The sequence below is a fragment of the Oncorhynchus mykiss genome, chromosome Y (genome assembly GCF_013265735.2).
Source record: "Oncorhynchus mykiss isolate Arlee chromosome Y, USDA_OmykA_1.1, whole genome shotgun sequence".
NCBI lineage: Eukaryota > Metazoa > Chordata > Actinopteri > Salmoniformes > Salmonidae > Oncorhynchus > Oncorhynchus mykiss.
In genome coordinates, this window is record NC_048593.1 from 45,015,117 (window position 1) to 45,041,616 (window position 26,500).

General features: G+C 55.2%; 1 protein-coding gene across 2 annotated transcripts in view; it reads left to right on the forward strand.

Moving 5' to 3' along the window:
• gbe1a (glucan (1,4-alpha-), branching enzyme 1a) overlaps positions 1–26,500 on the forward strand; it is a 165,364-nt gene that overhangs the window by 96,741 nt on the left and 42,123 nt on the right. For both annotated transcript variants that reach the window (XR_005040523.1, XM_036968271.1), the window contains exons 10-12: positions 10,561–10,659; positions 19,710–19,820; positions 23,079–23,250. Coding sequence is in view for 1 of the 2 variants with exons in the window: in XM_036968271.1 (XP_036824166.1) it covers positions 10,561–10,659; positions 19,710–19,820; positions 23,079–23,250 (382 nt within the window). In the remaining variant the exon portion in view is untranslated. The remainder of the gene's footprint in view (positions 1–10,560; positions 10,660–19,709; positions 19,821–23,078; positions 23,251–26,500) is intronic.

Genomic DNA, 26,500 nt, shown 5'->3' on the forward strand with positions numbered 1-26,500 from the left:
TCTAGAGAATCAAATATAATACACTTCCATCTAGAGATGATACACTTCCGTCTAGAGAATCAAATATAATACACTTCCGTCTAGAGATGATATACTTCCGTCTAGATCAGTGGTCACCAACCAAGGCATTTATTGTTGATCGCAAAAAACAACAATAAAGCCTTGCGTTCCCTTTTTGTTTGTTTGTATTGGTCTTGCGCTGTTGGCGGTAGGTGTTGGCGGTAGGTGTTGGCGGTAGGTGTTGGTCGGTAGGTGTTGGCGGTAGGTGTTGGTCGGTAGGTGCTTTCAGCTGTAGGGCTGATTTTTGCGCCGGGTGTTCCCATTATGAACCATTTCATGTGTCTGAAGGTAGAAACTGTTGTCGGCCGGCCCGGAGAGCAAATCAAGTGCTCTATAGGCCTACCGTTGGCCAATAGGATGGCTGTCGGGGTCGCTGTCGGTGCCGCTGTCGGTGCCGCTGTCGGGGTCGCTGTCGGTGCCGGGGTCGGTGTCGGTGCCTCTCTCGGGGTCGCTGTCGGGATCGCTGTCGGGGTCGCTGTCGGGGTTGCTGTCGGGGTCGCTGTCGGTGCCGGGGTCGGTGTCGGTGCCTCTCTCGGGGTCGCTGTCGGGGTTGCTGTCGGGGTCGTTGTCGGTGTCGGTGCCGCTGTCGGGGTCGCTGTCGGGGTTGCTGTCGGGGTCGCTGTCGGTGCCGGGGTCGGTGTCGGTGCCTCTCTCGGGGTCGCTGTCGGGGTTGCTGTCGGGGTCGTTGTCGGGGTCGCTGCCGGTGCCGCTGTCGGTGCCGCTGTCGGGGTTGCTGTCGGGGTCGTTGTCGGGGGTCGTTGTCGGGGTCGCTGTCGGTGCCGCTGTCGGTGCCGCTGTCGGTGCCGCTGTCGGGGTCGCTGTCGGTGCCGCTTTCGGTGTCGGTGCCGCTGTCGGTGTTGCTGTTGGTGTCGGGGTCGCTGTCGGTGTTGCTGTTGGTGTCGGGGTCGCTGTCGGTGCCGCTGTCGGTGTCGCTGTCGGTGCCTCTCTCGGGGTCGCTGTCGGTGCCGGGGTCGCTGTCGGTGTCGGTGCCGCTGTCGGTGCCGCTGTCGGTGTCGGGGTCGCTGTCGGTGCCTCTGTCGGGGTCGCTGTCGGTGCCGCTGTCGGTGTCGGGGTCGGTGTCGCTGTCGGTGCCGCTGTCGGGGTCGCTGTCGGTGTCGCTGTCGGGGCCGCTGTCGGTGCCGGTGTCGGTGTCGCTGTCGGTGCCGCTGTCGGTGCCGCTGTCAGTGCCGCTGTCGGGGTTGGTGCCGCTGTCGGGGTCGCTGTCGGGGTCGGTGTCGCTGTCGGGGTCGCTGTCGGTGCCGCTGTCGGTGTCGGGGTCGCTGTCGGGGTCGCTGTCGGGGTCGGTGCCGCTGTCGGGGTCGCTGTCGGTGCCGCTGTCGGTGCCGGGTTCGGTGTCGGGGTCGCTGTCGGTGTCGCTGTCGGTGCCGCTGTCGGTGTCGCTGTCGGTGCCGCTGTCGGGGTTGGTGCCGCTGTCGGTGCCGGTGCCAGGTTCGGGGTCGCTGTCGGGGTCGGTGCCGCTGTCGGGGTCGCTGTCGGGGTCGCTGTCGGGGTTGCTGTCGGGGTCGTTGTCGGGGTCGCTTTCGGTGCCGCTGTCGGGGTCGCTGTCGGGGTCGCTGTCGGTGCCGCTGTCGGTGCCGCTGTCGGGGCCGGTGTCGGGGTCGCTGTCGGTGCCTCTCTCGGGGTCGCTGTCGGTGCCGGGGTCGGTGCCGGGGTCGCTGTCGGGGTCGCTGTCGGTGTCGATGGCGGTGCCGCTGTCCCTGTCGGGGTCGCTGTCGGTGCCGGTGTCAGTGCCACTGTCGGGGTCGCTGTCGGTGCCGCTGTCGGGGTTGGTGCCGCTGTCGGGGCCGGTGTCGGGGTCGCTGTCGGTGCCTCTCTCAGGGTCGCTGTCGGTGTCGGGGTCGCTGTCGGTGCCGGGGTCGGTGTCGCTGTCGGGGCCGCTGTCGGTGCCGGGGTCGGTGTCGCTGTCGGGGCCGCTGTCGGTGCCGCTGTCGGTGCCGCTGTCGGGGTCGCTGTCGGTGTCGCTTTCGGTGTCGGTGCTGCTGTCGTTGTCGGGGTCGCTGTCGGGGTCGCTTTCGGTGCCGCTGTCGGGGTCGCTGTCGGGGTCGCTGTCGGTGCCGCTGTCGGTGCCGCTGTCGGGGCCGGTGTCGGGGTCGCTGTCGGTGCCTCTCTCGGGGTCGCTGTCGGTGCCGGGGTCGGTGCCGGGGTCGCTGTCGGGGTCGCTGTCGGTGTCGATGGCGGTGCCGCTGTCCCTGTCGGGGTCGCTGTCGGTGCCGGTGTCAGTGCCACTGTCGGGGTCGCTGTCGGTGCCGCTGTCGGGGTTGGTGCCGCTGTCGGGGCCGGTGTCGGGGTCGCTGTCGGTGCCTCTCTCAGGGTCGCTGTCGGTGCCGGGGTCGGTGTCGGGGTCGCTGTCGGTGCCGGGGTCGGTGTCGCTGTCGGGGCCGCTGTCGGTGCCGGGGTCGGTGCCGCTGTCGGGGTCGCTGTCGGTGCCGGGGTCGGTGTCGCTGTCGGGGCCGCTGTCGGTGCCGCTGTCGGTGCCGCTGTCGGGGTCGCTGTCGGTGTCGCTTTCGGTGTCGGTGCTGCTGTCGTTGTCGGGGTCGCTGTCGGGGTCGGTGTCGGGGTCGCTGTCGGGGTCGCTGTCGGGGTCGGTGTCGCTGTCGGTGCCGCTGTCGGTGCCGCTGTCGGTGCCACTGTCGGTGCCGGGTTCGGTGTCGGGGTCGCTGTCGGGGTCGGTGCCGCTGTCGGGGTCGCTGTCGGTGCCGCTGTCGGTGCCACTGTCGGTGCCACTGTCGGTGTCGCTGTCGGTGTCGTTGTCGGTGCCGCTGTCGGTGTCGCTGTCGGTGCCGCTGTCGGGGTCGCTGTCGGTGCCGCTGTCGGTGTCGTTGTCGGTGCCGCTGTCGGGGTTGGTGTCGCTGTCGGTGCCTCTCTCGGGGTCGCTGTCGGTGCCGGGGTCGGTGCCGGGGTCGCTGTCGGGGTCGGTGTCGATGGCGGTGCCGCTGTCCCTGTCGGGGTCGCTGTCGGTGCCGGTGTCAGTGCCACTGTCGGGGTCGCTGTCGGTGCCGCTGTCGGGGTTGGTGCCGCTGTCGGGGCCGGTGTCGGGGTCGCTGTCGGTGCCTCTCTCAGGGTCGCTGTCGGTGCCGGGGTCGGTGTGGGGGTCGGTGCCGGGGTCGGTGTCGCTGTCGGGGCCGCTGTCGGTGCCGGGGTCGGTGTCGCTGTCGGTGCCGCTGTCGGGGTCGCTGTCGGTGCCGGGGTCGGTGTCGCTGTCGGGGCCGCTGTCGGTGCCGCTGTCGGTGCCGCTGTCGGGGTCGCTGTCGGTGTCGCTTTCGGTGTCGGTGCTGCTGTCGTTGTCGGGGTCGCTGTCGGGGTCGGTGTCGGGGTCGCTGTCGGGGTCGCTGTCGGGGTCGGTGTCGCTGTCGGGGTCGCTGTCGGTGCCGCTGTCGGTGCCACTGTCGGTGCCGGGTTCGGTGTCGGGGTCGCTGTCGGGGTCGGTGCCGCTGTCGGGGTCGCTGTCGGTGCCGCTGTCGGTGTCGCTGTCGGTGTCGTTGTCGGTGCCGCTGTCGGTGTCGGGGTCGGTGTCGCTGTCGGGGTCGCGGTCGGAGTCGCTGTCGGTGTCGCTGTCAGGGTCGCTGTCGGGGTCGCTGCCGGGGTCGGTGTCGCTGTCGGGGTCGCTGTCGGGGTCGCTGTCGGGGTCGCTGTCGGGGCTGGTGTCGCTGTCGGGGTCGGTGTCGCTGTCGGGGTCGCTGTCGGGGTCGCTGTCGGGGCTGGTGTCGCTGTCGGGGTCGGTGTCGCTGTCGGTGTCGGTGTCGCTGTCGGGGTCGGTGTCGCTGTCGGGGTCGCTGTCGGGGTCGGTGTCGCTGTCGGGGTCGGGGTCGCTGTCGGGGTCGCTGTCGGAGTCGGTGTCGCGGTCGGGGTCGGTGTCGCTGTCGGGGTCGCGGTCGGGGTCGCTGTCGGTGTCGCTGTTGGGGTCGGTGTCGCTGTCGGTGTCGCTGTCGGTGTCGCTGTCGGGGTCGCTGTCGGGGTCGGTGTCGCTGTCGGGGTCGCTGCCGGGGTCGGTGTCGCTGTCGGGGTCGCTGTCGGGGTCGGTGTCGCTGTCAGTGTCGGTGTCGCTGTCGGGGTCGCTGTCGGGGTCGCTGTCGGGGTCGGTGTCGCTGTCGGGGTCGCTGTCGGGGTCGCTGTCGGGGTCGCTGTCGGAGTCGGTGTCGCGGTCGGGGTCGGTGTCGCTGTCGGGGTCGCGGTCGGGGTCGCTGTCGGTGTCGCTGTTGGGGTCGGTGTCGCTGTCGGGGTCGCTGTCGGGGTCGCTGTCGGGGTCGCTGTCGGGGTCGCTGCCGGGGTCGCTGTCGGGGTCGCTGTCGGGGTCGCTGTCGGGGCTGGTGTCGCTGTCGGGGTCGCTGTCGGGGTCGCTGTCGGGGTCGCTGTCGGGGCTGGTGTCGCTGTCGGGGTCGCTGTCGGGGTCGCTGTCGGGGTCGCTGTCGCTGTCGGGGTCGCTGTCGGGGTCGCTGTCGGGGCTGGTGTCGCTGTCGGTGCCGGTGTCGCTGTCGGTGCCGCTGTCGGGGTCGGTGTCGCTGTCGGGGTCGTTAGCTGCTTGGGTCTTTCTTTTTTAATATCGATGAATATTTCACATTCTCAGTTCATAGGAGAAACAACGGATCTATTACCTCTGTGATCATCTAATCTTCCCCCATGTGTTTAAATATATATATATTTTAAATGGCTTGAACAACATTGGCCGGGCAGTTCAAGCATAGCCCGTATGCAGTGATAATACACTGCTCAAAAAAATAAAGGGAACACTAAAATAACACATCCTTTTTTTCTTTACATAGTTGAATGTGCTGACAACAAAATCACACAAAAATTATCAATGGAAATCAAATGTATCAACTCACGGAGGTCTGGATTTGGAGTCACACTCAAAATTAAAGTGGAAAACCACACTACAGGCTGATCCAACTTTGATGTAATGTCCTTAAAACAAGTCCACATGAGGCTCAGTAGTGTGTGTGGCCTCCACGTGCCTGTATGACCTCCCTACAACGCCTGGGCATGCTCCTGATGAGGTGGCGGATGGTCTCCTGAGGGATCTCCTCCCAGACCTGGCATCCGCCAACTCTGAACAGTCTGGTGCAACGTGGTGTTGGTGGATGGAGCGAGACATGATGTCCCAGATGTGCTCAATTGGATTCAGGTCTGGGAAACGGGCGGGCCAGTCCATAGCATCAATGCCTTCCTCTTTCAGGAACTGCTGACACACTCCAGCCACATGAGGTCTAGCATTGTCTTGCATTAGGAGTCGCTGTCGGGGTCGCTGTCGGGGTCGCTGTCGGGGCTGGTGTCGCTGTCGGGGTCGCTGTCGGTGTCGCTGTCGGGGTCGCTGTCGGGGTCGCTGTCGGGGCTGGTGTCGCTGTCGGGGTCGCTGTCGGGGTCGGTGTCGGGGTCGGTGTCGCTGTCGGGGTCGCTGTCGGTGTCGCTGTCGGTGCCGCTGTCGGGGTTGGTGCCGCTGTCGGTGCCGGGTTCGGGGTCGGGGTCGGTGCCGCTGTCGGTGTCGGTGCCTCTCTCGGGGTCGCTGTCGGGGTTGCTGTCGGGGTTGCTGTCGGGGTCGTTGTCGGGGTCGCTTTCGGTGCCGCTGTCGGGGCCGCTGTCGGGGTCGCTGTCGGTGCCGCTGTCGGTGCCGCTGTCGGTGCCGGTGTCGGGGTCGCTGTCGGTGCCGGGGTCGCTGTCGGTGTCGATGTCGGTGCCGCTGTCCCTGTCGGGGTCGGTGCAGGTGTCAGTGCCACTGTCGGGGTCGCTGTCGGTGCCGCTGTCGGTGCCGCTGTCGGGGTTGCTGTCGTTGCCGGGGTCGGTGTCGCTGTCGGGGCCGCTGTCGGTGCCGCTGTCGGTGCCGGGGTCGGTGTCGCTGTCGGTGTCGGGGTCGCTGTCGGTGCCGGGGTCGGTGTCGCTGTCGGGGTCGCTGTCGGGGTCGCTGTCGGTGCCGGGGTCGCTGTCGGTGCCGCTGTCGGGGTCGGTGCCGGGGTCGGTGTCGCTGTCGGGGTCGGTGTCGCTGTCGGGGTCGGGGTCGGTGTCGCTGTCGGGGTCGGTGTCGGGGTCGCTGTCGGGGTCGCTGTCGGGGTCGGTGTCGCTGTCGGTGTCGGTGTCGCTGTCGGGGTCGGTGTCGCTGTCGGGGTCGCTGTCGGGGTCGGTGTCGCTGTCGGGGTCGCTGTCGGGGTCGCTGTCGGTGTCGCGGTCGGGGTCGCTGTCGGGGTCGGTGTCGCTGTCGGTGTCGCTGTCGGGGTCGCTGTCGGGGTCGCTGTCGGGGTCGCTGTCGGGGTCGGGGTCGCTGTCGGGGTCGCTGTCGGGGTCGGGGTCGCTGTCGGGGTCGCTGTCGGGGCTGGTGTCGCTGTCGGGGTCGCTGTCGGGGTCGGTGTCGCTGTCGGGGTCGCTGTCGGGGTCGCTGTCGGGGCTGGTGTCGCTGTCGGGGTCGCTGTCGGGGTCGGTGTCGCGGTCGGGGTCGCTGTCGGGGTCGGTGTCGGTGTCGCTGTCGGGGTCGCTGTCGGGGTCGGGGTCGCTGTCGCTGTCGGAGTCGGTGTCGCGGTCGGGGTCGGTGACGCTGTCGGGGTCGCGGTCGGGGTCGCTGTCGTCGCTGTCGGGGTCGCTGTCGGGGTCGCTGTCGGGGTCGCTGTCGGGGTCGGGGTCGCTGCCGGGGTCGGGGTCGCTGTCGGGGTCGCTGTCGGGGTCGCTGTCGGGGCTGGTGTCGCTGTCGGTGTCGCTGTCGGGGTCGCTGTCGCTGTCGGAGTCGGTGTCGCGGTCGGGGTCGGTGACGCTGTCGGGGTCGGGGTCGCGGTCGGGGTCGCTGTCGTCGCTGTCGGGGTCGGTGTCGCTGTCGGGGTCGCTGTCGCTGTCGGGGTCGCTGTCGGGGTCGGTGTCGCTGTCGGGGTCGCTGTCGCTGTCGGAGTCGGTGTCGCGGTCGGGGTCGGTGACGCTGTCGGGGTCGGGGTCGCGGTCGGGGTCGCTGTCGTCACTGGCGGGGTCGGTGTCGCTGTCGGGGTCGCTGTCGCTGTCGGGGTCGCTGTCGGGGTCGGTGTCGCTGTCGGGGTCGCTGTCGGGGTCGCTGTCGGGGTCGCTGCCGGGGTCGGTGTCGCTGTCGGGGTCGCTGCCGGGGTCGGTGTCGCTGTCGGGGTCGCTGTCGGGGTCGGGGTCGCTGTCGGGGTCGGGGTCGCTGTCGGAGTCGGTGTCGCGGTCGGGGTCGGTGACGCTGTCGGGGTCGCGGTCGGGGTCGCTGTCGTCGCTGTCGGGGTCGCTGTCGCTGTCGGGGTCGCTGTCGGGGTCGGTGTCGCTGTCGGGGTCGCTGTCGGGGTCGGGGTCGCTGTCAGGGTCGCTGCCGGGGTCGGTGTCGCTGTCGGGGTCGCTGTCGGGGTCGGGGTCGCTGTCGGGGTCGCTGTCGGGGCTGGTGTCGCTGTCGGGGTCGCTGTCGGGGTCGCTGTCGGGGTCGCTGTCGGGGTCGGGGTCGTTGTCGGGGTCGCTGCCGGGGTCGGGGTCGCTGTCGGGGTCGCTGTCGGGGTCGCTGTCGGGGCTGGTGTCGCTGTCGGTGTCGCTGTCGGGGTCGCTGTCGCTGTCGGAGTCGGTGTCGCGGTCGGGGTCGGTGACGCTGTCGGGGTCGCGGTCGGGGTCGCTGTCGTCGCTGTCGGGGTCGGTGTCGCTGTCGGGGTCGCTGTCGGGGCTGGTGTCGCTGTCGGTGTCGCTGTCGGGGTCGCTGTCGCTGTCGGAGTCGGTGTCGCGGTCGGGGTCGGTGACGCTGTCGGGGTCGGGGTCGCGGTCGGGGTCGCTGTCGTCGCTGTCGGGGTCGGTGTCGCTGTCGGGGTCGCTGTCGGGGTCGGTGTCGCTGTCGGGGTCGCTGTCGGAGTCGGTGTCGCGGTCGGGGTCGGTGACGCTGTCGGGGTCGCGGTCGGGGTCGCTGTCGTCGCTGTCGGGGTCGGTGTCGCTGTCGGGGTCGCTGTCGCTGTCGGGGTCGCTGTCGGGGTCGGTGTCGCTGTCGGGGTCGCTGTCGGGGTCGCTGTCGGGGTCGCTGCCGGGGTCGGTGTCGCTGTCGGGGTCGCTGCCGGGGTCGGTGTCGCTGCCGGGGTCGGTGTCGCTGTCGGGGTCGCTGTCGGGGTCGGGGTCGCTGTCGGGGTCGCTGTCGGGGTCGCTGTCGGAGTCGGTGTCGCGGTCGGGGTCGGTGACGCTGTCGGGGTCGCGGTCGGGGTCGCTGTCGTCGCTGTCGGGGTCGCTGTCGTCGCTGTCGGGGTCGCTGTCGGGGTCGGTGTCGCTGTCGGGGTCGCTGTCGGGGTCGGGGTCGCTGCCGGGGTCGGTGTCGCTGTCGGGGTCGCTGTCGGGGTCGGGGTCGCTGTCGGGGTCGCTGTCGGGGCTGGTGTCGCTGTCGGGGTCGCTGTCGGGGTCGCTGTCGGGGTCGCTGTCGGGGTCGGGGTCGTTGTCGGGGTCGCTGCCGGGGTCGGGGTCGCTGTCGGGGTCGCTGTCGGGGTCGCTGTCGGGGCTGGTGTCGCTGTCGGTGTCGCTGTCGGGGTCGCTGTCGCTGTCGGAGTCGGTGTCGCGGTCGGGGTCGGTGACGCTGTCGGGGTCGGGGTCGCGGTCGGGGTCGCTGTCGTCGCTGTCGGGGTCGGTGTCGCTGTCGGGGTCGCTGTCGCTGTCGGGGTCGCTGTCGGGGTCGGTGTCGCTGTCGGGGTCGCTGCCGGGGTCGGTGTCGCTGTCGGGGTCGCTGCCGGGGTCGGTGTCGCTGTCGGGGTCGCTGTCGGGGTCGGGGTCGCTGTCGGGGTCGCTGTCGGGGTCGCTGTCGGAGTCGGTGTCGCGGTCGGGGTCGGTGACGCTGTCGGGGTCGCGGTCGGGGTCGCTGTCGTCGCTGTCGGGGTCGCTGTCGCTGTCGGGGTCGCTGTCGGGGTCGGTGTCGCTGTCGGGGTCGCTGTCGGGGTCGAGGTCGCTGTCGGGGTCGCTGCCGGGGTCGGTGTCGCTGTCGGGGTCGCTGTCGGGGTCGGGGTCGCTGTCGGGGTCGCTGTCGGGGCTGGTGTCGCTGTCGGGGTCGCTGTCGGGGTCGGGGTCGCTGTCGAGGTCGCTGTCGGGGTCGCTGTCGGAGTCGGTGTCGCGGTCGGGGTCGGTGACGCTGTCGGGGTCGGGGTCGCGGTCGGGGTCGCTGTCGTCGCTGTCGGGGTCGGTGTCGCTGTCGGGGTCGCTGTCGGGGTCGGTGTCGCTGTCGGGGTCGCTGTCGGGGTCGCTGTCGGGGTCGCTGCCGGGGTCGGTGTCGCTGTCGGGGTCGCTGTCGGGGTCGGGGTCGCTGTCGGGGCTGGTGTCGCTGTCGGGGTCGCTGTCGGGGTCGCTGTCGGGGTCGGGGTCGTTGTCGGGGTCGGTGTCGCTGTCGGGGTCGCTGTCGGGGTCGCTGTCGGGGCTGGTGTCGCTGTCGGGGTCGCTGTCGGGGTCGGTGTCGCTGTCGGGGTCGTTAGCTGCTTGGGTCTTTCTTTTTTAATATCGAGGAATATTTCACATTCTCAGTTCATAGGAGAAACAACGGATCTATTACCTCTGTGATCATCTAATCTTCCCCCATGTGTTTAAATATATATATATTTTAAATGGCTTGAACAACATTGGCCGGGCAGTTCAAGCATAGCCCGTATGCAGTGATAATACACTGCTCAAAAAAATAAAGGGAACACTAAAATAACACATCCTAGATCTGAATGAATGAAATATTCTTATTAAATACTTTTTTCTTTACATAGTTGAATGTGCTGACAACAAAATCACACAAAAATGATCAATGGAAATCAAATGTATCAACTCACGGAGGTCTGGATTTGGAGTCACACTCAAAATTAAAGTGGAAAACCACACTACAGGCTGATCCAACTTTGATGTAATGTCCTTAAAACAAGTCCACATGAGGCTCAGTAGTGTGTGTGGCCTCCACGTGCCTGTATGACCTCCCTACAACGCCTGGGCATGCTCCTGATGAGGTGGCGGATGGTCTCCTGAGGGATCTCCTCCCAGACCTGGACTAAAGCATCCGCCAACTCTGAACAGTCTGGTGCAACGTGGTGTTGGTGGATGGAGCGAGACTTGATGTCCCAGATGTGCTCAATTGGATTCAGGTCTGGGAAACGGGCGGGCCTGTCCATAGCATCAATGCCTTCCTCTTTCAGGAACTGCTGACACACTCCAGCCACATGAGGTCTAGCATTGTCTTGCATTAGGAGGAACCCAGGGCCAACCGCACCAGCATATGGTCTCACAAGGGGCCTGAGGATCTCATCTCGGTACCTAATGGCAGTCAGGCTACCTTTGGCGAGCACATGGAGGGCTTGGAGTTACATTGTGTTGTTTACGTGTTCCCTTTATTTTTTTGAGTAGTGTATATTGGGCCTCTAGCTTACTGTACAAACCTCATTGATCCAGAACTGTTTTTAATTGGTTAATGTTGCTTAGGCTTCCGTTATTTAAGTCATGTTAAAATAAAATCTGAGCGGTAGATCTCAGCTATCATTTTAACTCTGTCTCTGTCTCTCTTTCTCTGACTTCCTCTAGGATGTATCAGGAATGCCAGGGTTGTGTAAACCAGTGAAGAATGGAGGACTTGGCTTTGACTACAGACTCAACATGGCTGTACCTGACAAGTGGATCCAGGTGTGTGATATTGAGTGTGAGACATATCTCTAATCAATTCAATCATGAAGCTGAATGACTATTGACTCTAGCAACCTGTTATCTGGCCCAGACACACTGGTCTTCGTGGCTGGTTGTATTCAGTACTTTGTTTGGATTGGTCCCATATAGATGGTCTACAGATGGTCCCATAAAGATGGTCCCATATAGATGCTCTACAGATGGTCCCATATAGATGCTCTACAGATGGTCCCATATAGATGGTCCCATATAGATGGTCTACAGAATGTCCCATATAGATGCTCTACAGATGGTCCCATATAGATGCTCTACAGATGGTCCCATATAGATGGTCCCATATAGATGCTCTACAGATGGTCCCATATAGATGCTCTACAGATGGTCCCATATAGATGCTCTACAGATGGTCCAATATAGATGGTCCCATATAGATGGTCCCATATAGATGCTCTTCAGATGGTCCCATATAGATGGTCCCATATAGAAGGTCTACAGAATGTCCCATATAGATGCTCTTCAGATGGTCCCATATAGATGCTCTACAGATGGTCCCATATAGATGCTCTATAGATGGTCCCATATAGATGCTCTACAGATGGTCCCATATAGATGCTCTACAGATGGTCCCATATAGATGCTCTACAGATGGTCCCATATAGATGCTCTACAGATGGTCCCATATAGATGCTCTACAGATGGTCCCATATAGATGGTCCCATATAGATGCTCTACAGATGGTCCCATATAGATGCTCTACAGATGGTGCCATATAGATGGTCCCATATAGATGCACTACAGATGGTCCCATAATATAGATGCTCTACAGATGGTCCCATATAGATGGTCCCATATAGATACTCTACAGAATGTCCCATATAGATGCTCTACAGATGGTCCCATATAGATGCTCTACAGATGGTCCCATATAGATGCTCTACAGATGGTCCCATATAGATGCTCTACAGATGGTGCCATATAGATGGTCCCATATAGATGCACTACAGATGGTCCCATATAGATGCACTACAGATGGTCCCATATAGATGGTCCCATATAGATGCTCTACAGAATGTCCCATATAGATGCTCTATAGATGGTCCCATATAGATGCTCTATAGATGGTCCCATATAGATGCTCTACAGATTGTCCCATATAGATGGTCCCATATAGATGGTCCCAAATAGATGCTCTACAGAATGTCCCATATAGATGCTCTTCAGATGGTCCCATATAGATGGTCCCAAATAGATGCTCTACAGATGGTCCCATATAGATGTTCTACAGATGGTCCCATATAGATGCTCTACAGATGGTCCCATATACAGTGCCTTGCGAAAGTATTCGGCCCCCTTGAACTTTGCGACCTTTTGCCACATTTCAGGCTTCAAACATAAAGATATAAAACTGTATTTTTTTGTGAAGAATCAACAACAAGTGGGACACAATCATGAAGTGGAACGACATTTATTGGATATTTCAAACTTTTTTAACAAATCAAAAACAAAAAATTGGGCGTGCAAAATTATTCAGCCCCCTTAAGTTAATACTTTGTAGCGCCACCTTTTGCTGCGATTACAGCTGTAAGTCGCTTGGGGTATGTCTCTATCAGTTTTGCACATCGAGAGACTGAATTTTTTTCCCATTCCTCCTTGCAAAACAGCTCGAGCTCAGTGAGGTTGGATGGAGAGCATTTGTGAACAGCAGTTTTCAGTTCTTTCCACAGATTCTCGATTGGATTCAGGTCTGGACTTTGACTTGGCCATTCTAACACCTGGATATGTTTATTTTTGAACCATTCCATTGTAGATTTAGATTTATGTTTTGGATCATTGTCTTGTTGGAAGACAAATCTCCGTCCCAGTCTCAGGTCTTTTGCAGACTCCATCAGGTTTTCTTCCAGAATGGTCCTGTATTTGGCTCCATCCATCTTCCCATCAATTTTAACCATCTCCCCTGTCCCTGCTGAAGAAAAGCAGGCCCAAACCATGATGCTGCCACCACCATGTTTGACAGTGGGGATGGTGTGTTCAGCTGTGTTGCTTTTACGCCAAACATAACGTTTTGCATTGTTGCCAAAAAGTTCAATTTTGGTTTCATCTGACCAGAGCACCTTCTTCCACATGTTTGGTGTGTCTCCCAGGTGGCTTGTGGCAAACTTTAACCGACACTTTTTATGGATATCTTTAAGAAATGGCTTTCTTCTTGCCACTCTTCCATAAAGGCCAGATTTGTGCAATATACGACTGATTGTTGTCCTATGGACAGAGTCTCCCACCTCAGCTGTAGATCTCTGCAGTTCATCCAGAGTGATCATGGGCCTCTTGGCTGCATCTCTGATCAGTCTTCTCCTTGTATGAGCTGAAAGTTTAGAGGGACAGCCAGGTCTTGGTAGATTTGCAGTGGTCTGATACTCCTTCCATTTCAATGTTATCGCTTGCACAGTGCTCCTTGGGATGTTTAAAGCTTGGGAAATCTTTTTGTATCCAAATCCGGCTTTAAACTTCTTCACAACAGTATCTCGGACCTGCCTGGTGTGTTCCTTGTTCTTCAGGATGCTCTCTGCGCTTTTAACGGACCTCTGAGACTATCACAGTGCAGGTGCATTTATACGGAGACTTGATTACACACAGGTGTTTTGTATTTATCATCATTAGTCATTTAGGTCAACATTGGATCATTCAGAGATCCTCACTGAACTTCTGGAGAGAGTTTGCTGCACTGAAAGTAAAGGGGCTGAATAATTTTGCACTCCCAATTTTTCAGTTTTTGATTTGTTAAAAAAGTTTGAAATATCCAATAAATGTCGTTCCACTTCATGATTGTGTCCCACTTGTTGTTGATTCTTCACAAAAAAATACAGTTTTATATCTTTATGTTTGAAGCCTGAAATGTGGCAAAAGGTCGCAAAGTTCAAGGGGGCCGAATACTTTCGCAAGGCACTGTAGATGGTCCCATATAGATGCTCTACAGATGGTCCCATAAAGATGCTCTACAGATGGTCCCATATACAGTGCCTTGCGAAAGTATTCGGCCCCCTTGAACTTTGCGACCTTTTGCCACATTTCAAGCTTCAAACATAAAGATATAAAACTGTATTTTTTTGTGAAGAATCAACAACAAGTGGGACACAATCATGAAGTGGAACGACATTTATTGGATATTTCAAACTTTTTTAACAAATTAAAAACTGAAAAATTGGGCGTGCAAAATTATTCAGCCCCCTTAAGGTAATACTTTGTAGCGCCACCTTTTGCTGCGATTACAGCTGTAAGTCGCTTGGGGTATGTCTCTATCAGTTTTGCACATCGAGAGACTGACATTTTTTCCCATTCCTCCTTGCAAAACAGCTCGAGCTCAGTGAGGTTGGATGGAGAGCATTTGTGAACAGCAGTTTTCAGTTCTTTCCACAGATTCTCGATTGGATTCAGGTCTGGACTTTGACTTGGCCATTCTAACACCTGGATATGTTTATTTTTGAACCATTCCATTGTAGATTTTGCTTCATGTTTTGGATCATTGTCTCGTTGGAAGACAAATCTCCATCCCAGTCTCAGGTCTTTTGCAGACTCCATCAGGTTTTCTTCCAGAATGGTCCTGTATTTGGCTCCATCCATCTTCCCATCAATTTTAACCATCTTCCCTGTCTCTGCTGAAGAAAAGCTGGCCCAAACCATGATGCTGCCACCACCATGTTTGACAGTGGGGATGGTGTGTTCAGCTGTGTTGCTTTTACGCCAAACATAACATTTTGCATTGTTGCCAAAAAGTTCAATTTTGGTTTCATCTGACCAGAGCACCTTCTTCCACATGTTTGGTGTGTCTCCCAGGTGGCTTGTGGCAAACTTTAAACAACACTTTTTATGGATATCTTTAAGAAATGGCTTTCTTCTTGCCACTCTTCCATAAAGGCCAGATTTGTGCAATATACGACTGATTGTTGTCCTATGGACAGAGTCTCCCACCTCAGCTGTAGATCTCTGCAGTTCATCCAGAGTGATCATGGGCCTCTTGGCTGCATCTCTGATCAGTCTTCTCCTTGTATGAGCTGAAAGTTTAGAGGGACGGCCAGGTCTTGGTAGATTTGCAGTGGTCTGATACTCCTTCCATTTCAATATTATCGCTTGCACAGTGCTCCTTGGGATGTTTAAAGCTTGGGAAATATTTTTGTATCCAAATCCGGCTTTAAACTTCTTCACAACAGTATCTCGGACCTGCCTGGTGTGTTCCTTGTTCTTCATGATGCTCTCTGCGCTTTTAACAGACCTCTGAGACTATCACAGTGCAAGTGCATTTATACGGAGACTTGATTGTATTTATCATCATTAGTCATTTAGGTCAACATTGGATCATTCAGAGATCCTCACTGAACTTCTGGAGAGAGTTTGCTCTCCAGGGGCTGAATAATTTTGCACGCCCAATTTTCAGTTTTTGATTTGTTAAAAAAGTTTGAAATATCCAATAAATGTCGTTCCACTTCATGATTGTGTCCCACTTGTTGTTGATTCTTCACAAAAAAATACAGTTTTATATCTTTATGTTTGAAGCCTGAAATGTGGCAAAAGGTCACAAAGTTCAAGGGGGCCGAATATTTTCGCAAGGCACTGTAGATGCTCTTCAGATGGTCCCATATAGATGCTCTACAGATGGTCCCATATAGATGCTCTTCAGATGGTCCCATATAGAGGCTCTTCAGATGGTCCCATATAGAGGCTCTACAGATGGTCCCGTATAGAGGCTCTACAGATGGTCCCATATAGAGGCTCTACAGATGGTCCCATATAGATGTTCTACAGATGGTCTCATATAGATGGTCCCATATAGATGCTCTACAGATGGTCCCATATAGATGCTCTATAGATGGTACCATATAGATGGTCCCATATAGATGGTCCCATATAGATGGTTCCATGCAGATGGTCCCATGCAGATGGTCCCATATAGATGCTCTACAGATGGTCCCATATAGATGCTCTACAGATGGTCCCATATAGATGCTCTTCAGATGGTCCCGTTTAGATGGTCCCATATAGATGCTCTACAGATGGTCCCATATAGATGGTCCCATATACATGCTCTACAGATGGTCCCATATAGATGCTCTACAGATGGTCCCATACAGATGCTCTTCAGATGGTCCCATATAGATGGTCCCATACAGATGTTCTACAGATGGTCCCATATAGATGTTCTACAGATGGTCCCATATAGATGTTCTACAGATGGTCCCATACAGATGCTCTACAAACACACACATATTTAACACTTACTGATACTACTAATACTACTACTGTTACTACTACTAATACTACTACTACTACTAATACTACAACTGTTACTGCTACTGCTACTACTACTACTACTACTACTACTACTACTACTACTACTGCTAATATTACTACTACTGCTACTAATACTACCACTACTACTACTACTGCTGCTACTACTAATACTACTATTACTACTACTACTACTACTGCTACTACTACTACTACTACTACTGCTACTAATAATACTACTACTACTGCTACTACTACTGCTGCTGCTACTACTACTATTACTACTACTACTGCTACTACTACTGCTACTAGTGCTACTACTTCTACTACTAGTGCTACTACTACTACTGCTACTAATACTACTACTACTGCTACTAATGCCTACTACTACTACTGCTACTACTACTACTACTGCTACTACTACTAGTGCTACTACTAATTCTACTACTACTAATACTACTACTAATGCCTACTACTACTGCTACTATTACTACTGCTGCTGCTACTACTGCTACCTCTACTGCTACTACTACTGCTACTACTACTGCTACTACTAATACTACTACTACTATTGCTGCTACTACTACTACTACTACTACTACTACTACTACCTACTACTGCTACTGCTGCTACTACTACTACTGCAGCTACTACTGCTACTGCTACTACTGCTACTACTGCTACTACTACTACTACTGCTACTACTGCTACTACTACTGCTACTACTACTACTTCTACTACTACTGCTACTGCTACTACTACTACTACTACTGCTGCTACTACTACTGCTACTGCTACATGGAACCCCCCTACATGTCTAGGGTAGGATGATGGAGAGGGAAGCTGGTACCCTACCAGTCTAGTCTACGTCTACCCCCCCCCCCCTACATGTCTAGGGTAGGATGATGGAGAGGGAAGCTGCTGTTGATGGCTCCTCCTTTAGTGGCCTCGTGTGGGTTGGGGTATTACTGATCTTATCACACACACTAGTGATTACCTCAAGCAGGGGAGAGCGGGAGGAAGGAAGTTTCTTTTTTTTCCTTAATCCCCCCCATCTCCCTCCTCCATCTCTTTCCTCCCTCCTTTTTGTCTGGCGTTATGCTGCCTTCTACTGTTTGGAAAAGGAACTGCAGGCACACATGAACACAGTACCAGTCAAAAGTTTTAGAACACCTACTCATTCAAGGGTTTTTCTTTATTTTTAATATTTTCTACATTGTAGAATAATAGTGGAGACATCAACACTATGAAATAACACGTATGGAATCATGTAGTAACCCAAAAAGTGTTGAACAAATGAAAATATATTTTAGATTTTTCAAAGTAGCCACCCTTTGCCTTGATGACAGCTTTGCACACGCTTGGCATTCTCTCAACCATCATCACCTGGAATGCTTATCCAACAGTTTTGAAGGAGTTCCCACATATGCTGAGCACTTGTCAGCTGCTTTTCCTTCACTCTGCAGTCCAACTCATCCCAAACCATCTCAATTTGGTTGAGGTCGGGTGATTGTGGAGGCCAGGTCATCTGATGCAGTACTCAATCACTCTTCTTCTTGATCATATAGTCCTTACACAGCCTGGAGGTGTGTTGGGTCATTGTCCTGTTGAAAAACAAATGATAGTCCCACTAACCCCAAACCAGATGGGATGGAGTATTGCTGCAGAATGCTGTGGTAGCCATGCTGGTTAAGTGTGCCTTCAATTCTAAATAAATCACAGACAATGACACCATCACACCTCCTCCTCCATGCTTCACGGTGGGAACCACACATGCGGAGATCATCCATTAACCTACTCTGCGTCTCACAATAAACCAAAAATCTCAAATTTGGACTCATCTGACCAAAGGACAGATATCCACCGGTCTAATGTCCATTGCTCGTGTTTCTTGGCCCAAGCAAGTCTCTTCTTCTTATTGGTGTCCTTCAGTATTGGTTTCCTTGCAGCAATTCGACCATGAAGGCCTGATTCACACAGTCTCCTCTGAACAGTTGATGTTGAGATGTGTCTGTGAAGCATTTATTTGGGCTGCAATTTCTGAGGCTGGTAACTCTAATGAACGTGTCCTCTGCAGCAGAGGTAACTCTGGGTCTGGAAGTCCTCATGAGAGCCAGCTTCATAGCGCTTGATGGTTTTTGTGACTACACTTGAAGAAACTTTAAAAGTTATTGAAATGTTCCTTATTGACTGACCTTCATGTCTTAAAGTGATGATGGACTGTCGTTTCTCTTTGCTTATTTCAGCTGTTCTTGCCATAATGTGGACTTGGTCTTTTACCAATTAGGGCTATCTTCTGTATACCACCCCTACCTTGTCACAATACAACTGATTGGCTCAAACGCATTAAGAAGGAAATAAATTAAACAAATTAACTTTTAACAAGGCACACCTGTTAATTGAAATGCATTCCAGGTGACTACCTCATGAAGCTGGTTGAGAGAATGCCAAGAGTGTGCAAAGCTGTCATCAAGGCAAAGGTTGGAAGAATCTCAAATATAAAATATATTTAGATTTGTTTAACACTTTTTTTTTTGGTTACAACATGATTCCATATGTGTTATTTCATAGTTTTGATGACTTCACTATTATTGTACAATGTAGAAAATAGTACAAATAAATAAATTACCCTTGAATGACAACAGTCCATTTTGGGCTCCCGAGTGGCGCAGCATCTCAGAGGTGTCTCTACAGTTCCTGGTTCGAATCCAAGCTGTATAACATCCGGCCGTGATTGGGAGTCCCATAGGGCGGGGCACAATCGGCCCAGTGTCGTCCGGGTTTGGCCGGGGGTAGGCCCGTCATTGTAAATAAGAACTTGTTCTTAACTGACTTAACTTCCTTTTTAAAGAATGAGTCGGTGTGTCCAAACTTTTGACTGGTCAAAAATAGTACGGAATGTCATACTATTTCTGTCCACACAGGATCAGATACATGGGCTACGTGTAGTAAGACAGAGGGGCGCTGTTTCGCTCATTCGGATGCTTTCTCCGATGAGAGAGTTTCAGCCATGCTTAATTGAAGGAAAGTTGTGCACTGTTCGGACGCTGGAATTATTTTGTGACCTATTTTTTTGAATAGGCAGTGCGTCCAATAGGCTTAAAGGAACTTGAAGTCAATTTGCCAAAAATGATATATTTACTCCGCTTCTGTACAGAAATATATTTTAAAAATCACCAGGGAGACTTATCCACAGCGAATCATTAGCTTCTTTTTAAAAATATAGCTGTGGGCTGTTTCAGATGCGTAGCCCTATGCCTATTGTTAAAGGCTGCAATTTGCGCCGAGGGCAACAGGCCTAGCTGATGATTGGCTGTCAGTGTAAAGCGTCTAAGATATATGTGAAGATAATGTCGTTTAAAATGCTGAGACATGAAGAAGAAGAAGAGGAGTATAGGCATGTCTCTCTCCAGAATCCACTCGGCTGTCTCCCCGAATGTATAAATTATATAAACTCTCTCCCCTCCCTCCCTCTCTCCCCCTCCCCCTCTCCTCCATCCCTCTCTCCCTCTCTCCTCTCTCTCTCTCTCTCTCCTCCCCATCTCTCTCTCTCTCCTCCCCCTCTCCCTCTCCCCCTCTCTCCTCCCCTCTGTGTCTACCTCTCTCCCTCTCTCCTCCCCTCTGTGTCTACCTCTCTCCCTCTCTCCTCCCCCCTCTGTCTACATCTCTCCCTCTCTCCTCCCCCCTCTCCCCCTCTCTCTCTCCTCCCCTCTCTCTCTCCTCCCCCCTATCTCTCCTCCCTCTCTCTCTCTCCTCCCCCTCTCTCTCCGTAGATACTGAAGGAGTTAAAGGATGAGGAATGGGACATGGGGAATATCGTCTACACGCTGACCAATAGGAGGAAGGGCGAAGGAAGCATCGGCTATTCTGAGAGCCACGACCAGGTACTATTGGCTAGTGATATAATCAATAGGGCTGACGGTCACCGTGATAACTATTGAGAGTGTACTCACAGGAGCAAAGCAGGAAGTAAAAACAAATGTTCTTCAATTCAACTCACAAAATATCCATTCCGTTGCATGAGACACGTCAGTTGGCATCATTTAAATAAACGTTCCAACAGTTTCATCATGTTAAGAGTCCCGCAGAAACGGACTCAGCTGCATGAATATCCGGTGGTCCCGCCAAAGAAAATGTTATTTTATTTTAATGACAAGTGCTATACAAATTAAATGTTATTACTATTATTTATACCCCGGCGCTAGGGGGACTAGACCCCGGCGATAGGGGGACTAGACCCCGGCGATAGGGGGACTAGACCCTGGCGCTAGGGGGACTAGACCCCGGCGAAAGGGGGACTAGACCCCGGCGATAGGGGGACTAGACCCCGGAGATAGGAGGACTAGATCCCGGAGATAGGGGGACTAGACCCCGGAGATAGGGGGACTAGACCCCGGCGAAAGAGGGACTAGACCCCGGCGAAAGGGGGACTAGACCCCGGAGATAGGGGGACTAGACCCCGGCGAAAGAGGGTGACTAGACCCCGGCGAAAGATGGACTAGACCCCGGCGAAAGGGGGACTAGACCCCGGAGATAGGGGGACTAGACCCCGGAGATAGGGGGACTAGACCCCGGCGAAAGAGGGTGACTAGACCCCGGCGAAAGAGGGCGACTAGACCCCGGCGAAAGAGGGACTAGACCCCGGCGAAAGAGGGACTAGACCCCGGCGAAAGAGGGACTAGACCCCGGCGAAGAGGGACTAGACCCCGGCGCTAGAGGGCGACTAGACCCCGGCGAAAGAGGGACTAGACCCCGGCGAAAGAGGGACTAGACCCCGGCGAAAGAGGGACTAGACCCCGGCGAAAGAGGGACTAGACCCCGGCGAAGAGGGCGACTAGACCCCGGCGAAAGAGGGCGACTAGACCCCGGCGAAGAGGGCGACTAGACCCCGGCGAAGAGGGCGACTAGACCCCGGCGAAGAGGGACTAGACCCCGGCGAAGAGGGACTAGACCCCGGCGAAGAGGGCGACTAGACCCCGGCGAAGAGGGCGACTAGACCCCGGCGAAAGAGGGACTAGACCCCGGCGAAGAGGGCGACTAGACCCCGGCGAAAGAGGGCGACTAGACCCCGGCGAAGAGGGCGACTAGACCCCGGCGAAAGAGGGACTAGACCCCGGCGAAAGAGGGACTAGACCCCGGCGAAGAGGGCGACTAGACCCCGGCGAAAGAGGGCGACTAGACCCCGGCGAAGAGGGCGACTAGACCCCGGCGAAGAGGGCGACTAGACCCCGGCGAAGAGGGCGACTAGACCCCGGCGAAGAGGGCGACTAGACCCCGGCGAAGAGGGCGACTAGACCCCGGCGAAAGAGGGCGACTAGACCCCGGCGAAGAGGGCGACTAGACCCCGGCGAAGAGGGCGACTAGACCCCGGCGAAGAGGGCGACTAGACCCCGGCGAAGAGGGCGACTAGACCCCGGCGAAAGAGGGACTAGACCCCGGCGAAGAGGGCGACTAGACCCCGGCGAAGAGGGCGACTAGACCCCGGCAAAAGAGGGACTAGACCCCGGCGAAAGAGGGCGACTAGACCCCGGCGAAGAGGGCGACTAGACCCCGGCGAAGAGGGCGACTAGACCCCGGCGAAAGAGGGCGACTAGACCCCGGCGAAAGAGGGACTAGACCCCGGCGAAAAGGGCGACTAGACCCCGGCGAAAGAGGGACTAGACCCCGGCGAAAGAGGGACTAGACCCCGGCGCTAGAGGGCGACTAGACCCCGGCGAAGAGGGCGACTAGACCCCGGCGAAAGAGGGACTAGACCCCGGCGAAAGAGGGACTAGACCCCGGCGAAAGAGGGCGACTAGACCCCGGCGCTAGAGGGCGACTAGACCCCGGCGAAAGAGGGCGACTAGACCCCGGCGAAAGAGGGCGACTAGACCCCGGCGAAAGAGGGCGAGTAGACCCCGGCGAAAGAGGGACTAGACCCCGGCGAAAAGGGCGACTAGACCCCGGCGAAAAGGGCGACTAGACCCCGGCGAAAGAGGGCGACTAGACCCCGGCGAAAGAGGGACTAGACCCCGGCGAAGAGGGCGACTAGACCCCGGCGAAAAGGGCGACTAGACCCCGGCGAAAGAGGGACTAGACCCCGGCGAAGAGGGCGACTAGACCCCGGCGAAAAGGGCGACTAGACCCCGGCGAAAAGGGCGACTAGACCCCGGCGAAAAGGGCGACTAGACCCCGGCGAAAGAGGGACTAGACCCCGGCGAAGAGGGCGACTAGACCCCGGCGAAAGAGGGACTAGACCCCGGCGAAGAGGGCGACTAGACCCCGGCGAAGAGGGCGACTAGACCCCGGCGAAGAGGGCGACTAGACCCCGGCGAAGAGGGCGACTAGACCCCGGCGAAGAGGGCGACTAGACCCCGGCGAAGAGGGCGACTAGACCCCGGCGAAGAGGGCGACTAGACCCCGGCGAAGAGGGCGACTAGACCCCGGCGAAGAGGGCGACTAGACCCCGGCGAAGAGGGCGACTAGACCCCGGCGAAAGAGGGCGACTAGACCCCGGCGAAAGAGGGCGACTAGACCCCGGCGAAGAGGGCGACTAGACCCCGGCGAAAGAGGGCGACTAGACCCCGGCGAAGAGGGCGACTAGACCCCGGCGAAGAGGGCGACTAGACCCCGGCGAAGAGGGCGACTAGACCCCGGCGAAGAGGGCGACTAGACCCCGGCGAAGAGGGCGACTAGACCCCGGCGAAGAGGGCGACTAGACCCCGGCGAAAGAGGGACTAGACCCCGGCGAAGAGGGCGACTAGACCCCGGCGAAAGAGGGACTAGACCCCGGCGAAAGAGGGACTAGACCCCGGCGAAGAGGGCGACTAGACCCCGGCGAAGAGGGCGACTAGACCCCGGCGCTAGAGGGCGACTAGACCCCGGCGCTAGAGGGCGACTAGACCCCGGCGCTAGAGGGCGACTAGACCCCGGCGAAGAGGGCGACTAGACCCCGGCGCTAGAGGGCGACTAGACCCCGGCGCTAGAGGGCGACTAGACCCCGGCGAAAGAGGGACTAGACCCCGGCGCTAGGGGGATCCCGGTGATAGGGGGGCTAGACCCCGGCTATAGGGGCACCAGACCCCGGCGATAGGGGGACTCTCTCTCTGTCCATGTTGCCAGGCTCTGGTAGGGGATAGTAAAGTATCTCTCTATGTTGCCAGGCTCTGGTAGGTGATAAGTCCCTGGCCTTCTGGCTGATGGATAAAGAGATGTACACCAACATGAGTTCCCTGATCCCCATGACTCCCGTCATCGACCGAGGCATCCAGCTACATAAGATGATCCGCCTCCTCACACACGCTCTGGGGGGAGAGGGCTACCTCAACTTCATGGGTGAGTTGGGGAGAGGGCTACCTCAACTTCATGGGTGAGTTGGGGAGAGGGCTACCTCAACCTCATGGGTGAGTTGGAGAGAGGGCTACCTCATGGGTGAGTTGGGGAGAGGGAGAGGGCTACCTCAACTTCATGGGTGAGCTAGGGAGAGGCTGCTTGGTCAGCCCACAAATGACAGATCACGTTTAAATGATGCACACAATATCCGCTTTCCCAGGCCAGTGTTCTTCTTCTTTTCATTTGGGCCAGTAGCTTTCAATTGGAACTGGCGAATTTATCTGAATGTCCAGCCTTGGGCATCCTAATTTAAAAGATGACTAATCATTATTAGTATGGAAGGAAGGCACATTATTTATTTTTATTTTTCCTTTATTTAGCTAGGCAAGTCAGTTAAGAACAAATTCTTATTTTCAATGACGGCCTAGGAACAGTGGGTTAACTGCCTGTTCAGGGGCAGAATGACAGATTTGTACCTTGTCAGCTCGGGGATTTGAACTTGCAACCTTCCAGTTACTATTCCAACACTCTAACCACTAGGCTACCCTGCCGCCCCATTATGAGAGACAGGTCAGGTGAGACCAAATGATGTGCTGGTGCTATCAACTGAAAAAGTGGTATGTCGTTTCCCAATGTGGTACTCTGTAGTGTTTCCCAATGTGGTACTCTGTAGTGTTTCCCAATGTGGTACTCTGTAGTGTTTCCCAATGTGGTACTCTGTAGTGTTTCCCAATGTGGTACTCTGTAGTGTTTCCCAATGTGGTACTCTGTAGTGTTTCCCAATGTGGTACTCTGTAGTGTTTCCCAATGTGGTACTCTTTAGTGTTTCCCAATGTGGTACTCTGTAGTGTTTCCCAATGTGGTACTCTGTAGTGTTTTCCAATGTGGTACTCTGTCGTTTCCCAATGTGGTACTCTGTAGTGTTTCCCAATGTGGTACTCTGTAGTGTTTCCCAATGTGGTACTCTGTAGTGTTTTCCAATGTGGTACTCTGTCGTTTCCCAATGTGGTACTCTGTCGTTTCCCAATGCGTTACTCTGTCGTTTTCCACCATCTCCCTAAGATCAATATCATCCCACTCACACACAGGAGAGATGGGGGAGGAGAGAGCAAAGAACAGAGACCGGGAAAGAGTTAGTTATGAAATGGAAAACGGTTTTGTTGGTAAATCATATACAATTACATAGGAGAGGAGAGGAGAGGAGAGGAGAGGAGGGGTGGGGAGAGGAGAGGAGAGGAGAGGAGAGGAGAGGAGGGGAGGGGAGGGGAGAGGAGGGGAGAGGAGAGGAGGGGAGGGGAGAGGAGGGGAGAGGAGAGGAGAGGAGGGGAGGGGAGAGGAGGGGAGGGGAGGGGAGGGGAGAGGAGAGGAGAGTTCACTAAGGTCAGACAATATTAATATTAACTTCACCCCACAACTTTTCGCTCTCTCTGTCCTCCAGACTACAACATACAATACAACTGTCTATTTAAACTCTGTCTGTCCTCCAGACTACAACATACAACTGTCTATTTAGCAGGGTTCTCACAAGGAGCTTAAAAGTACTTGAATTTGGCACTCTGAAATTAGAATACTGGAATACATTGAAAGTCTGATATTTTCTCAAGTTGGTCATTCAAAAGCACTTGAATTAAAATGAGAAGAGAACACGTAATGATCTAGTATGAAAAATATTATAAAAATGTATGTATCTTGCAAATTAATTTCCAGGCGGACTACAGAGTTTTTTTTTTCTCTCCTCGCTGTGGTTGCCAGGCGAGCTCGCTCATTCCACCCACACTGCCTCTCAGCCAGGCATGTACAGAACTGACTGATTAGTCTTCGCCAAACATCACATCGATGGCAAAAATCTCAATTGAATCCTGCCTTTTCTGCTTTATGGAACATTTCTGGGATCATTTATTTCAGCTCATGAAACATGGGACCAACAGTTTACATGTTGTGTTTAATGATATGTACAGTACCAGTCAAGTTTGGACACACCTCCTCATTCAAGGGTTTTTCTTTATTTTTACTATTTTCAACATTGTAGAATAATAGTGAAGACATCAAAACTCTGAAATAACACATATGGAATCATGTAGTAACCAAAAAAGTGTTAAAACAAGTGAAAATATATTTTAGATTCTTCAAAGTAGCCTTTAATGACAGCTTTGCACACTCTTAGCATTCTCTCAACCAGCATCACCTGGAATGCTTTTCCAACAGTCTTGAAGGAGTTCCCACATATGCTGAGCACTTGTCAGCTGCTTTTCCTTCACTCTGCGGTCCAACTCATCCCAAACCATCTCAATTGGGTTGAGGTCGGGTGATTGTGGAGGCCAGGTCATCTGATGCAGTACTCCATCACTCTTCTTCTTGATCAAATAGTCCTTACACAGCCTGGAGGTGTGATTTGGGTCATTGTCCTGTTGAAAAACAAATGATAGTCCCACTAAGTGCAAACCAGATGTGATGGAGTATCGCTGCAGAATGCTGTGGTAGCCATGCTGGTTAAGTGTGCCTTCAATTCTAAATAAATCACATCACCTCCTCCTCCATGCTTCACGGTGGGAACCACACATGCGGAGATCATCCATTCACCTACTCTGCTTCTCACAAGGACACGCCGGTTGGAACCAAAAATCTCAAATTTGGACTCCAAACCAAAGGACAGATTTCCACCAGTCTAATGTCCATTGCTCGTGTTTCTTGGCCCAAGCAAGTCTCTTCTTCTTATTGGTGTCCTTCAGTATTGGTTTCCTTGCAGCAATTCGACCATGAAGGCCTGATTCACACAGTCTCCTCTGAACAGTTGATGTTGAGATGTGTCTGTGAAGCATTTATTTGGGCTGCAATTTCTGAGGCTGGTAACTCTAATGAACTTATCCTCTGCAGCAGAGGTAACTCTGAGTCTTCCTTTCCTGTGGCGGTCCTCATGAGAGACAGATGCATCATAGCATTTGATGCTTTGTACGCATTAAGAAGGAAAGACATTTCACAAATTAACTTTTAACAAGGCATATCTGTCAGTTGGAGAATCTCAAATATATTGTGATTTGTTTAACACTTTTTTGGTTACTAAATGATTCTATATGTGTTATTTCATAGTTTTGATGTCTTCACTATTATTGTACAATGTAGAAAATAGTATAAATAAAGAAAAACCCTGGAATGAGTAGGTGTTCTAAAACCCTGGAATGAGTAGGTGTTCTAAAACCCTGGAATGAGTAGGTGTTCTAAAACCCTGGAATGAGTAGGTGTTCTAAAACCCTGG